The 13925-nt window shown below is 41.3% G+C and overlaps 1 protein-coding gene across 1 annotated transcript in view; it reads right to left on the bottom strand.

Annotated features, from left to right (window-relative positions):
- Positions 1-710: 710 nt before the first annotated feature.
- LOC142659970 (MICOS complex subunit MIC27-like) overlaps positions 711-13925 on the bottom strand; it is a 56393-nt gene continuing 43178 nt past the window's right edge. The window contains exons 5-8 of the mRNA XM_075836618.1: positions 4893-4986; positions 4166-4254; positions 2159-2285; positions 711-963 (exon numbers count right to left, since the gene is read on the bottom strand). Of these exons, the coding sequence (XP_075692733.1) occupies positions 829-963; positions 2159-2285; positions 4166-4254; positions 4893-4986 (445 nt within the window). The 3' untranslated portion in view covers positions 711-828. The remainder of the gene's footprint in view (positions 964-2158; positions 2286-4165; positions 4255-4892; positions 4987-13925) is intronic.

Below are 13925 nucleotides of genomic sequence, written 5' to 3' on the forward strand. Positions count from 1 at the left end.
CACAGACAGTGATATAGTAATAATAGACAGACAGTGATATAGTAATAATAGACAGTGATATAGTAATAATAGACAGACAGTGATATAGTAATAATAGACAGACAGTGATATAGTAATAATAGACAGACAGTGATATAGTAATAATAGACAGTGATATAGTAATAATAGACAGTGATATAGTAATAATACACAGACAGTGATATAGTAATAACACACAGACAGTGATATAGTAATAATAGACAGACAGTGATATAGTAATAATAGACAGTGATATAGTAATAATAGACAGTGATATAGTAATAATACACAGACAGTGATATAGTAATAATAGACAGACAGTGATATAGTAATAATACACAGACAATGATATAGTAATAATAGACAGTGATATAGTAATAATAGACAGACGATGATATAGTAATAATAGACAGTGATATAGTAATAATAGACAGTGATATAGTAATAATAGACAGTGATATAGTAATAATAGACAGTGATATAGTAATAATAGACAGACAGTGATATAGTAATAATACACAGACAGTGATATAGTAATAATAGACAGACAGTGATATAGTAATAATAGACAGACGATGATATAGTAATAATAGACAGTGATATAGTAATAATAGACAGTGATATAGTAATAATAGACAGACGATGATATAGTAATAATAGACAGACGATGATATAGTAATAATCTTGGTCACTTTATTTAATTGAGAATTATTCCATATAATTACATTACAGATAAAGAACTTTAAAGTAAAATGTTTCCTGTCCCAAAATACTACACAACAAATGACATTATATTCATTATTATGGGTCTCAATAGTCGTAAGTAGTTTTAAGTTGTGGACGTCCAAAACTGAATGGTCGGTTGGCCCAGCCGGTGTTTGAGCTGGACGGCTCCGGTGCTCTCTGTTGGTGATCGTCAGGATGGTGCGTCGCCGCCGAAAATCTCTGTACACGACATGAGAGACGACAAATGAGAGAAACGTAAACAATACAAATGATGATGATGATGGTTATAAAACACTAAAGCTGCGTGTCGACAGGAGATCATTGCGATCACCAGCAGATCTTTTGGCTGAAAGCGCTTTTCCTAAACAGTGTGAACACAACGGCACGAAAATAGAGATCTGCAGGCCACGTTCTTAGTCCATGTTCACACGTAGCGTAAACACAGACATTTCTGAGCGGCTTCTCTGTGCAGCGTATTACAGTAGCAGCAAAGTGGATGGGATTTGAACCATTCTCATGCACGCACTGCAGAAAAAATGAGCAGAAGACGTGTGGGAATGGACTTTGCGGATTCTCAATCCACAGTATGTCAATTTCTCTTGCGAAAATGCTGCGGAATTTCTGCACAGAAATAACATTCAAAATTTCTGCAGTATATATTCTACGTGTGAACTTATCCTTATACTCCAGTCCCTCCTAAAGCATCGAGAATACTGCTGGCTGCCAAATAGAACTCGTCAGCTTCATGCTGCCAGGCGTAATACTTAGGTCACATCTCCAGAGCAGGAAACCAGCAGAACTGTGAATGCAGCTCTGGATCTGCTCATTCACAGAGGATTTCTCCCTTTTCAATGTAGAAGATATGAAATCCGCTATGTCTGTGGGTACCCTACAACGTTCCGCAACTTTCTTATAGAATTTATGTTTCTATTCACCAATTTCAGGGTCTAAGCTCACCGTCAGTGAATAGCAACATTCTAATTTTAATTTGAAGCCTGAAACCCCCTCTTGACCTAGTTTTGCTCGCACAGCTGAGCATTTGCTGCAATGTATCAGTTTTGGTAAGTGAAATCAGCCTGCAGTTTAGGACAGGAGACAGATTTGAAGGATCAGAGGATTGTCTAGACTCGGTAAAGTTCTATGTGAGCAGGAGTAAGGCCCCATGCACACCAATGTGCTTTAGCAGCCGCAATTCCCCCGAAAATCCACGGGAGAATTGCGGCCCCATTCGTTCCTATGGGGCCATGCACACGACTGATTTCCACGGTCAATGCATGGCCCCTGAGCCCGGACCGCAGAAAGAAAGGGGAAGTCTTATTACGGCCATGTTCTGCGGTCCGGGCTCATAGCAAATAATGGCTGCGGCCATGCACGGACCGTGGAACTGAATGGGGCCGCAATTCACCAAACTTACAGAGTACTGCTGCTGCCCCCGCGGCTCGTAGTCCTGCTCAGGGAGTCTGAAGCCAGTATTTTGAGATTGTTGCCTTCTTTCAAAGTAATTGGTGGATTGATTGACTGAAGGTTCTTCAGAGTAGTAGCTGCAATACAAGAGATGTCGTTACCCTTCACCCACTCCATAACCGCCTGCCCCCGGCCCACAAAACTTCTCTACTAGAACATCTCCCCTAAAATAAAAACATCATCTGTAAATCTCATTCATTCTTCTCTGTCAAGTTGTTCACATTCTATTCAACTATGTCATATCGGATTCATGGAAAGCTGGGTGGCTACCAAGACAGCTGCCATTACAGCTCCACAGAGTTTATCACACATCTTTCCCAGACTCCTGAATGGCCACTATATCTGCCCATGTATAAACGTCCTACATCACATGACGGTAAAGTGCCTGGTGTAAAGATGACACAGCTCACAATTCAAATCACCAGAGTAAGGTTGGTGCAGACACTGAACAAGCAGGTAATGGAAGATTTCAGCTCTGATGCTGGAGAACTGAGTGATCCTCTGAAATATAATACAGGATGTAACTCAGGATCAGTAATGTAATGTATGTACACAGTGACTCCACGAGCAGAATAGTGAGTGCAGCTCTGGAGTATAATACAGGATGTAACTCAGGATCAGTACAGGATAAGTAATGTATGTACACAGTGACTCCACCAGCAGAATAGTGAGTGCAGCACTGGAGTATAATACAGGATATAGCTCAGGATCAGTACAGGATAAGTAATGTAATGTATGTACACAGTGACTCCACCAGCAGAATAGTGAGTGCAGCTCTGGAGTATAATACAGGATGTAACTCAGGATCAGTACAGGATAAGTAATGTAATGTATGTACACAGTGACTCCACCAGCAGAATAGTGAGTGCAGCTCTGGAGTATAATACAGGATATAACTCAGGATCAGTACAGGATAAGTAATGTAATGTATGTACACAGTGACTCCACCAGCAGAATAGTGAGTGCAGCTCTGGAGTATAATACAGGATGTAACTCCGGATCAGTACAGGATAAGTAATGTAATGTATGTACACAGTGACTCCACCAGCAGAATAGTGAGTGCAGCTCTGGAGTGTAATACAGGATATAACTCAGGATCAGTACAGGATAAGTAATGTAATGTATGTACACAGTGACTCCAGCAGCAGAATAGTGAGTGCAGCTCTGGCGTATAATACAAGATGTAACTCAGGATCAATACAGGATAAGTAATGTATATACACAGTGACTCCACCAGCAGAATAGTGAGTGCAGCTCTGGCGTATAATACAAGATGTAACTCCGGATCAGTACAGGATAAGTAATGTAATGTATGTACACAGTGACTCCAGCAGCAGAATAGTGAGTGCAGCTCTGGAGTATAATACTGGATGTAACTCCGGATCAGTACAGGATAAGTAATGTAATGTATGTACACAGTGACTCCACCAGCAGAATAGTGAGTGCAGCTCTGGAGTGTAATACAGGATATAACTCAGGATCAGTACAGGATAAGTAATGTAATGTATGTACACAGTGACTCCAGCAGCAGAATAGTGAGTGCAGCTCTGGCGTATAATACAAGATGTAACTCAGGATCAATACAGGATAAGTAATGTATATACACAGTGACTCCACCAGCAGAATAGTGAGTGCAGCTCTGGCGTATAATACAAGATGTAACTCCGGATCAGTACAGGATAAGTAATGTAATGTATGTACACAGTGACTCCACCAGCAGAATAGTGAGTGCAGCTCTGGAGTATAATACAGGATATAACTCAGGATCAGTACAGGATAAGTAATGTAATGTATGTACACAGTGACTCCACCAGCAGAATAGTGAGTGCAGCTCTGGAGTATAATTCTATTTTATATATGTAAGCTGTAAAATGATGGTCAAAGGGTAACATGAGATTTAAGCTCCATAAACTGTCCCCACACATGACCGTCCACACACTTACAACACGATACTCACGTCAGTCTGCGAGGATTCGGTGGTTCAGCTGCAGGTACGTTCCATTGCGCGGTTTGTACGGTTGGTGGTGCTTGTACGATGACATTACCCTAAGTAAGAAATGACAAGCAGCAATGAGAATGCAGCGTGACTATTCCCATCAGACCCTGTTGACTAAAGGAGTGGGCCACTGTGGTATAGTCCAAATGTAACTGGGCCCTTATTCCTGCAATGTAGGAGAAAGTCGTCCAAATGACATATGAGGTGAAGCTGTCACTATATAAGTGAACCCCATATCCCATAATAACATCCCTGGCTGTTGGATTATGGGTGCAGGTTTAGGTTTTGGATTAGGCTGTAGGAATTCCAATCTCTGCCTGTGAGGGGTCAACTACCATTGAAGAGGTAACAGAGAATTGTTTCGTAAAAATCTCATTTACAGTTTGTTCTTCCACACATGACACATTTTCCCAAGAAATTCCAGAAACAAATTGCAGTGAAACGGGCGACTTTGCAGCGTTTTTAATCTTGAGGTTGTAGAGCGGATATAATTCAGACCAAATCACGAGGTCTGAACCGACATAAAGGAGAATTGGCCACTAGTGACATTTAGGCTAATCCATAGGTTATATCCTAAATGTCTGATTGGTGGAGACCTGACCTATATGAGATGTCATCACGTGACTGGACACACAGCGGGATTCTGTAACGTTATAAAGTTACCCTGCGATTATAAACATCTCGTTACCCGTGAGCGCTCCTCATATTGATTTCTGGGCGGCACCTCAGGGATGAACGCCTGGTTCTGGTGCGTGTTAGTCGTCTCTCGCTCTGACTTTTTCCTAAAAATGGAATAGATAAGTACTAAAAGCTTATCAAATAAAAAAGTGACTCTGTACAAAGGATTTAATTACTCTACTATATCCCAGATGCTACAAGTGCTGCCATTATACATTGTGATCAGACATGAGATCCACACATCTTATATACAGTAACAGCTATTCATCTATTACTACTGACAACCTGCCTGTATATCATGTGTGAGAGGTTGTCACAGCCCCGCCCCCTGTTACTGACATCACTGATATATAATATAATTACATGTTATCAGACATGAGATCCACACATCTTATATACAGTGACAGCTATTCATCTATTACTACTGACAACCAGCCTGTATATCATGTGTGAGAGGTTGTCACAGCCCCGCCCCCTGTTACTGACATCACTGATATATAATATAATTACACTGTGATCAGACATGAGATCCACACATCTTATATACAGTCACAGCTATTCATCTATTACTACTGACAACCAGCCTGTGTATCATGTGTGAGAGGTTGTCACAGCCCCGCCCCCTGTTACTGACATCACTGATATATAATATAATTACATTGTGATCAGACATGAGATCCACACATCTTATATACAGTAACAGCTATTCATCTATTACTACTGACAACCTGCCTGTATATCATGTGTGAGAGGTTGTCACAGCCCCGCCCCCTGTTACTGACATCACTGATATATAATATAATTACACTGTGATCAGACATGAGATCCACACATCTTATATACAGTCACAGCTACTCATCTATTACTACTGACAACCAGCCTGTGTATCGTGTGAGAGGTTGTCACAGCCCCGCCCCCTGTTACTGACATCACTGATATATAATATAATTACATTGTGATCAGACATGAGATCCACATCTTATATACAGTAACAACTATTCATCTATTACTACTGACAACCAGCCTGTGTATCATGTGTGAGAGGTTGTCACAGCCCCACCCCCTGTTACTGACATCACTGATATATAATATAATTACACTGTGATCAGACATGAGATCCACACATCTTATATACAGTAACAGCTATTCATCTATTACTACTGACAACCAGCCTGTATACCATGTGTGAGAGGTTGTCACAGCCTCGCCCCCTGTTACTGACATCACTGATATATAATATAATTACATTGTAATGGTGGGGGGGGGTAGGGAAACGGACAAGTGAGCCCTAATCTACCCGCCACTCTGTCCCTGCCTACTTGCAACGACCCGCCCTAGACGACGGGGTACAACTGGGCGGCGGTCCCTGCGCTCAGTAAGTGCATGACAAACACGACAAACAAACAAGGGAATACAAGCAAGGGAAATGGGCAGTTGCTCGCGGAAACACCGTGAGCAACAGAGTAGTGAACGAGCCGAGTCAAGCCAGGAGAGTGCGAGGTACAAAGCGAAAAGCAGAAGAGTAGTCGGTAAGCCGGGGTCTGTATGGAGCAGGATCAAAAAGTAGCAGGAGCTGTAGCTGGGCCAGGAAACCTCAAGGAAAGAATTCACAAGCACAGATGGACAGGAAGAGCAGGCTTAAATAGACCGAGGGCGGGAGCTAGCTGAGTCTGGCCAGGTTGCGATAGGCTCTCCCACTCCTAAGCCTGCCAGCCTGAGTGGAGGAAGCTGGTGTCTGTCTCAGGGATGTACACTCAGGTGTTGACTGATTAATTCTGGGAGTTAACCCTGAAGCAGTGCCTGGCAGATCCTTTACATACATTGTGATCAGACATGAGATCCACACATCTTATATACAGTCACAGCTATTCATCTATTACTACTGACAACCAGCCTGTATATCATGTGTGAGAGGTTGTCACAGCCCCGCCCCCTGTTACTGACATCACTGATATATAATATAATTACATTGTGATCAGACATGAGATCCACACATCTTATATACAGTAACAGCTATTCATCTATTACTACTGACAACCAGCCTGTATATCATGTGTGAGAGGTTGTCACAGCCCCGCCCCCTGTTACTGACATCACTGATATATAATATAATTACATGTGATCAGACATGAGATCCACACATCTTATATACAGTAACAGCTATTCATCTATTACTACTGACAACCAGCCTGTATATCATGTGTGAGAGGATGTCACAGCCCCGCCCCCTGTTACTGACATCACTGATATATAATATAATTACATTGTGATCAGACATGAGAGCCACACATCTTATATACAGTAACAGCTATTCATCTATTACTACTGACAACCAGCCTGTATATCATGTGTGAGAGGTTGTCACAGCCCCGCCCCCTGTTACTGACATCGCTGATATATAATATAATTACATGTGATCAGACATGAGATCCACACATCTTATATACAGTAACAGCTATTCATCTATTACTACTGACAACCAGCCTGTATATCATGTGTGAGAGGTTGTCACAGCTCTGCCCCCTGTTACTGACATCACTGATATATAATATAATTACACTGTGATCAGACATGATCCACACATCTTATATACAGTAACAGCTATTCATCTATTACTACTGACAACCAGCCTGTATATCATGTGTGAGAGGTTGTCACAGCCCCGCCCCCTGTTACTGACATCACTGATATATAATATAATTACACTGTGATCAGACATGAGATCCACACATCTTATATACAGTAACACATATTCCTCTATTACTACTGACAACCAGGATATATATAATGTGTGAGAGGTTGTCACAGCCCCGCCCCCTGTTACTGACATCACTGATATATAATATAATTACATTGTGATCAGATATGAGATCCACACATCTTATATACAGTCACAGCTATTCATCTATTACTACTGACAACCAGCCTGTATATCATGTGTGAGAGGTTGTCACAGCCCAGCCCCCTGTTACTGACATCACTGATATATAATATAATTACACTGTGATCAGACATGAGATCCACACATCTTATATACATTCACAGCTATTCATCTATTACTACTGACAACCAGCCTGTGTATCATGTGTGAGAGGTTGTCACAGCCCCGCCCCCTGTTACTGACATCACTGATATATAATATAATTACATTGTGATCAGACATGAGATCCACACATCTTATATACAGTAACAGCTATTCATCTATTACTACTGACAACCTGCCTGTATATCATGTGTGAGAGGTTGTCACAGCCCCGCCCCCTGTTACTGACATCACTGATATATAATATAATTACACTGTGATCAGACATGAGATCCACACATCTTATATACAGTCACAGCTATTCATCTATTACTACTGACAACCAGCCTGTGTATCATGTGTGAGAGGTTGTCACAGCCCCGCCCCCTGTTACTGACATCACTGATATATAATATAATTACATTGTGATCAGACATGAGATCCACACATCTTATATACAGTCACAGCTATTCATCTATTACTACTGACAACCAGCCTGTATATCATGTGTGAGAGGTTGTCACAGCCCCGCCCCCTGTTACTGACATCACTGATATATAATATAATTACACTGTGATCAGACATGAGATCCACACATCTTATATACAGTCACAGCTATTCATCTATTACTACTGACAACCTGCCTGTATATCATGTGTGAGAGGTTGTCACAGCCCCGCCCCCTGTTACTGACATCACTGATATATAATATAATTACACTGTGATCAGACATGAGATCCACACATCTTATATACAGTCACAGCTATTCATCTATTACTACTGACAACCAGCCTGTGTATCATGTGTGAGAGGTTGTCACAGCCCCGCCCCCTGTTACTGACATCACTGATATATAATATAATTACATTGTGATCAGACATGAGATCCACACATCTTATATACAGTCACAGCTATTCATCTATTACTACTGACCACCAGCCTGTATATCATGTGTGAGAGGTTGTCACAGCTCCGCCCCCTGTTACTGACATCACTGATATATAATATAATTACATTGTGATCAGACATGAGATCCACATCTTATATACAGTAACAACTATTCATCTATTACTACTGACAACCAGCCTGTGTATCATGTGTGAGAGGTTGTCACAGCCCCGCCCCCTGTTACTGACATCACTGATATATAATATAATTACACTGTGATCAGACATGAGATCCACACATCTTATATACAGTAACAGCTATTCATCTATTACTACTGACAACCAGCCTGTATACCATGTGTGAGAGGTTGTCACAGCCCCGCCCCCTGTTACTGACATCACTGATATATAATATAATTACATTGTGATCAGACATGAGATCCACACATCTTATATACAGTCACAGCTATTCATCTATTACTACTGACAACCAGCCTGTATATCATGTGTGAGAGGTTGTCACAGCCCCGCCCCCTGTTACTGACATCACTGATATATAATATAATTACATTGTGATCAGACATGAGATCCACACATCTTATATACAGTAACAGCTATTCATCTATTACTACTGACAACCAGCCTGTATATCATGTGTGAGAGGTTGTCACAGCCCCGCCCCCTGTTACTGACATCACTGATATATAATATAATTACATGTGATCAGACATGAGATCCACACATCTTATATACAGTAACAGCTATTCATCTATTACTACTGACAACCAGCCTGTATATCATGTGTGAGAGGTTGTCACAGCCCCGCCCCCTGTTACTGACATCACTGATATATAATATAATTACATTGTGATCAGACATGAGAGCCACACATCTTATATACAGTAACAGCTATTCATCTATTACTACTGACAACCAGCCTGTATATCATGTGTGAGAGGTTGTCACAGCCCCGCCCCCTGTTACTGACATCGCTGATATATAATATAATTACATGTGATCAGACATGAGATCCACACATCTTATATACAGTAACAGCTATTCATCTATTACTACTGACAACCAGCCTGTATATCATGTGTGAGAGGTTGTCACAGCTCTGCCCCCTGTTACTGACATCACTGATATATAATATAATTACACTGTGATCAGACATGATCCACACATCTTATATACAGTAACAGCTATTCATCTATTACTACTGACAACCAGCCTGTATATCATGTGTGAGAGGTTGTCACAGCCCCGCCCCCTGTTACTGACATCACTGATATATAATATAATTACACTGTGATCAGACATGAGATCCACACATCTTATATACAGTAACACATATTCCTCTATTACTACTGACAACCAGGATATATATAATGTGTGAGAGGTTGTCACAGCCCCGCCCCCTGTTACTGACATCACTGATATATAATATAATTACATTGTGATCAGATATGAGATCCACACATCTTATATACAGTCACAGCTATTCATCTATTACTACTGACAACCAGCCTGTATATCATGTGTGAGAGGTTGTCACAGCCCAGCCCCCTGTTACTGACATCACTGATATATAATATAATTACACTGTGATCGGACATGAGATCCACACATCTTATATATAGTCACAGCTATTCACCTATTACTACTCACAACCTGCCTGTATATCATGTGTGAGAGGTTGTCACAGCCCCGCCCCCTGTTACTGACATCACTGATATATAATATAATTACATTGTGATCAGACATGAGATCCACACATCTTATATACAGTAACAGCTATTCATCTATTACTACTGACAACCTGCCTGTATATCATGTGTGAAAGGTTGTCACAGCCCCGCCCCCTGTTACTGACATCACTGATATATAATATAATTACACTGTGATCAGACATGAGATCCACACATCTTATATACAGTAACAGCTATTCATCTATTACTACTGACAACCAGCCTGTATATCATGTGTGAGAGGTTGTCACAGCCCCGCCCCGTTACTGACATCACTGATATATAATATAATTACATTGTGATCAGACATGAGATCCACACATCTTATATACATTGACAGCTATTCATCTATTACTACTGACAACCAGCCTGTATATCATGTGTGAGAGGTTGTCACAGCTCCGCCCCCTGTTACTGACATCACTGATATATAATATAATTACATGTTATCAGACATGAGATCCACACATCTTATATACAGTGACAGCTATTCATCTATTACTACTGACAACCAGCCTGTATATCATGTGTGAGAGGTTGTCACAGCCCCGCCCCCTGTTACTGACATCACTGATATATAATATAATTACACTGTGATCAGACATGAGATCCACACATCTTATATACAGTCACAGCTATTCATCTATTACTACTGACAACCAGCCTGTGTATCATGTGTGAGAGGTTGTCACAGCCCCGCCCCCTGTTACTGACATCACTGATATATAATATAATTACATTGTGATCAGACATGAGATCCACACATCTTATATACAGTAACAGCTATTCATCTATTACTACTGACAACCTGCCTGTATATCATGTGTGAGAGGTTGTCACAGCCCCGCCCCCTGTTACTGACATCACTGATATATAATATAATTACACTGTGATCAGACATGAGATCCACACATCTTATATACAGTCACAGCTACTCATCTATTACTACTGACAACCAGCCTGTGTATCGTGTGAGAGGTTGTCACAGCCCCGCCCCCTGTTACTGACATCACTGATATATAATATAATTACATTGTGATCAGACATGAGATCCACATCTTATATACAGTAACAACTATTCATCTATTACTACTGACAACCAGCCTGTGTATCATGTGTGAGAGGTTGTCACAGCCCCACCCCCTGTTACTGACATCACTGATATATAATATAATTACACTGTGATCAGACATGAGATCCACACATCTTATATACAGTAACAGCTATTCATCTATTACTACTGACAACCAGCCTGTATACCATGTGTGAGAGGTTGTCACAGCCTCGCCCCCTGTTACTGACATCACTGATATATAATATAATTACATTGTAATGGTGGGGGGGGGTAGGGAAACGGACAAGTGAGCCCTAATCTACCCGCCACTCTGTCCCTGCCTACTTGCAACGACCCGCCCTAGACGACGGGGTACAACTGGGCGGCGGTCCCTGCGCTCAGTAAGTGCATGACAAACACGACAAACAAACAAGGGAATACAAGCAAGGGAAATGGGCAGTTGCTCGCGGAAACACCGTGAGCAACAGAGTAGTGAACGAGCCGAGTCAAGCCAGGAGAGTGCGAGGTACAAAGCGAAAAGCAGAAGAGTAGTCGGTAAGCCGGGGTCTGTATGGAGCAGGATCAAAAAGTAGCAGGAGCTGTAGCTGGGCCAGGAAACCTCAAGGAAAGAATTCACAAGCACAGATGGACAGGAAGAGCAGGCTTAAATAGACCGAGGGCGGGAGCTAGCTGAGTCTGGCCAGGTTGCGATAGGCTCTCCCACTCCTAAGCCTGCCAGCCTGAGTGGAGGAAGCTGGTGTCTGTCTCAGGGATGTACACTCAGGTGTTGACTGATTAATTCTGGGAGTTAACCCTGAAGCAGTGCCTGGCAGATCCTTTACATACATTGTGATCAGACATGAGATCCACACATCTTATATACAGTCACAGCTATTCATCTATTACTACTGACAACCAGCCTGTATATCATGTGTGAGAGGTTGTCACAGCCCCGCCCCCTGTTACTGACATCACTGATATATAATATAATTACATTGTGATCAGACATGAGATCCACACATCTTATATACAGTAACAGCTATTCATCTATTACTACTGACAACCAGCCTGTATATCATGTGTGAGAGGTTGTCACAGCCCCGCCCCCTGTTACTGACATCACTGATATATAATATAATTACATGTGATCAGACATGAGATCCACACATCTTATATACAGTAACAGCTATTCATCTATTACTACTGACAACCAGCCTGTATATCATGTGTGAGAGGATGTCACAGCCCCGCCCCCTGTTACTGACATCACTGATATATAATATAATTACATTGTGATCAGACATGAGAGCCACACATCTTATATACAGTAACAGCTATTCATCTATTACTACTGACAACCAGCCTGTATATCATGTGTGAGAGGTTGTCACAGCCCCGCCCCCTGTTACTGACATCGCTGATATATAATATAATTACATGTGATCAGACATGAGATCCACACATCTTATATACAGTAACAGCTATTCATCTATTACTACTGACAACCAGCCTGTATATCATGTGTGAGAGGTTGTCACAGCTCTGCCCCCTGTTACTGACATCACTGATATATAATATAATTACACTGTGATCAGACATGATCCACACATCTTATATACAGTAACAGCTATTCATCTATTACTACTGACAACCAGCCTGTATATCATGTGTGAGAGGTTGTCACAGCCCCGCCCCCTGTTACTGACATCACTGATATATAATATAATTACACTGTGATCAGACATGAGATCCACACATCTTATATACAGTAACACATATTCCTCTATTACTACTGACAACCAGGATATATATAATGTGTGAGAGGTTGTCACAGCCCCGCCCCCTGTTACTGACATCACTGATATATAATATAATTACATTGTGATCAGATATGAGATCCACACATCTTATATACAGTCACAGCTATTCATCTATTACTACTGACAACCAGCCTGTATATCATGTGTGAGAGGTTGTCACAGCCCAGCCCCCTGTTACTGACATCACTGATATATAATATAATTACACTGTGATCAGACATGAGATCCACACATCTTATATACATTCACAGCTATTCATCTATTACTACTGACAACCAGCCTGTGTATCATGTGTGAGAGGTTGTCACAGCCCCGCCCCCTGTTACTGACATCACTGATATATAATATAATTACATTGTGATCAGACATGAGATCCACACATCTTATATACAGTAACAGCTATTCATCTATTACTACTGACAACCTGCCTGTATATCATGTGTGAGAGGTTGTCACAGCCCCGCCCCCTGTTACTGACATCACTGATATATAATATAATTACACTGTGATCA

This window comes from Rhinoderma darwinii, chromosome 8 (genome assembly GCF_050947455.1).
Source record: "Rhinoderma darwinii isolate aRhiDar2 chromosome 8, aRhiDar2.hap1, whole genome shotgun sequence".
Classification (NCBI taxonomy): domain Eukaryota; kingdom Metazoa; phylum Chordata; class Amphibia; order Anura; family Rhinodermatidae; genus Rhinoderma; species Rhinoderma darwinii.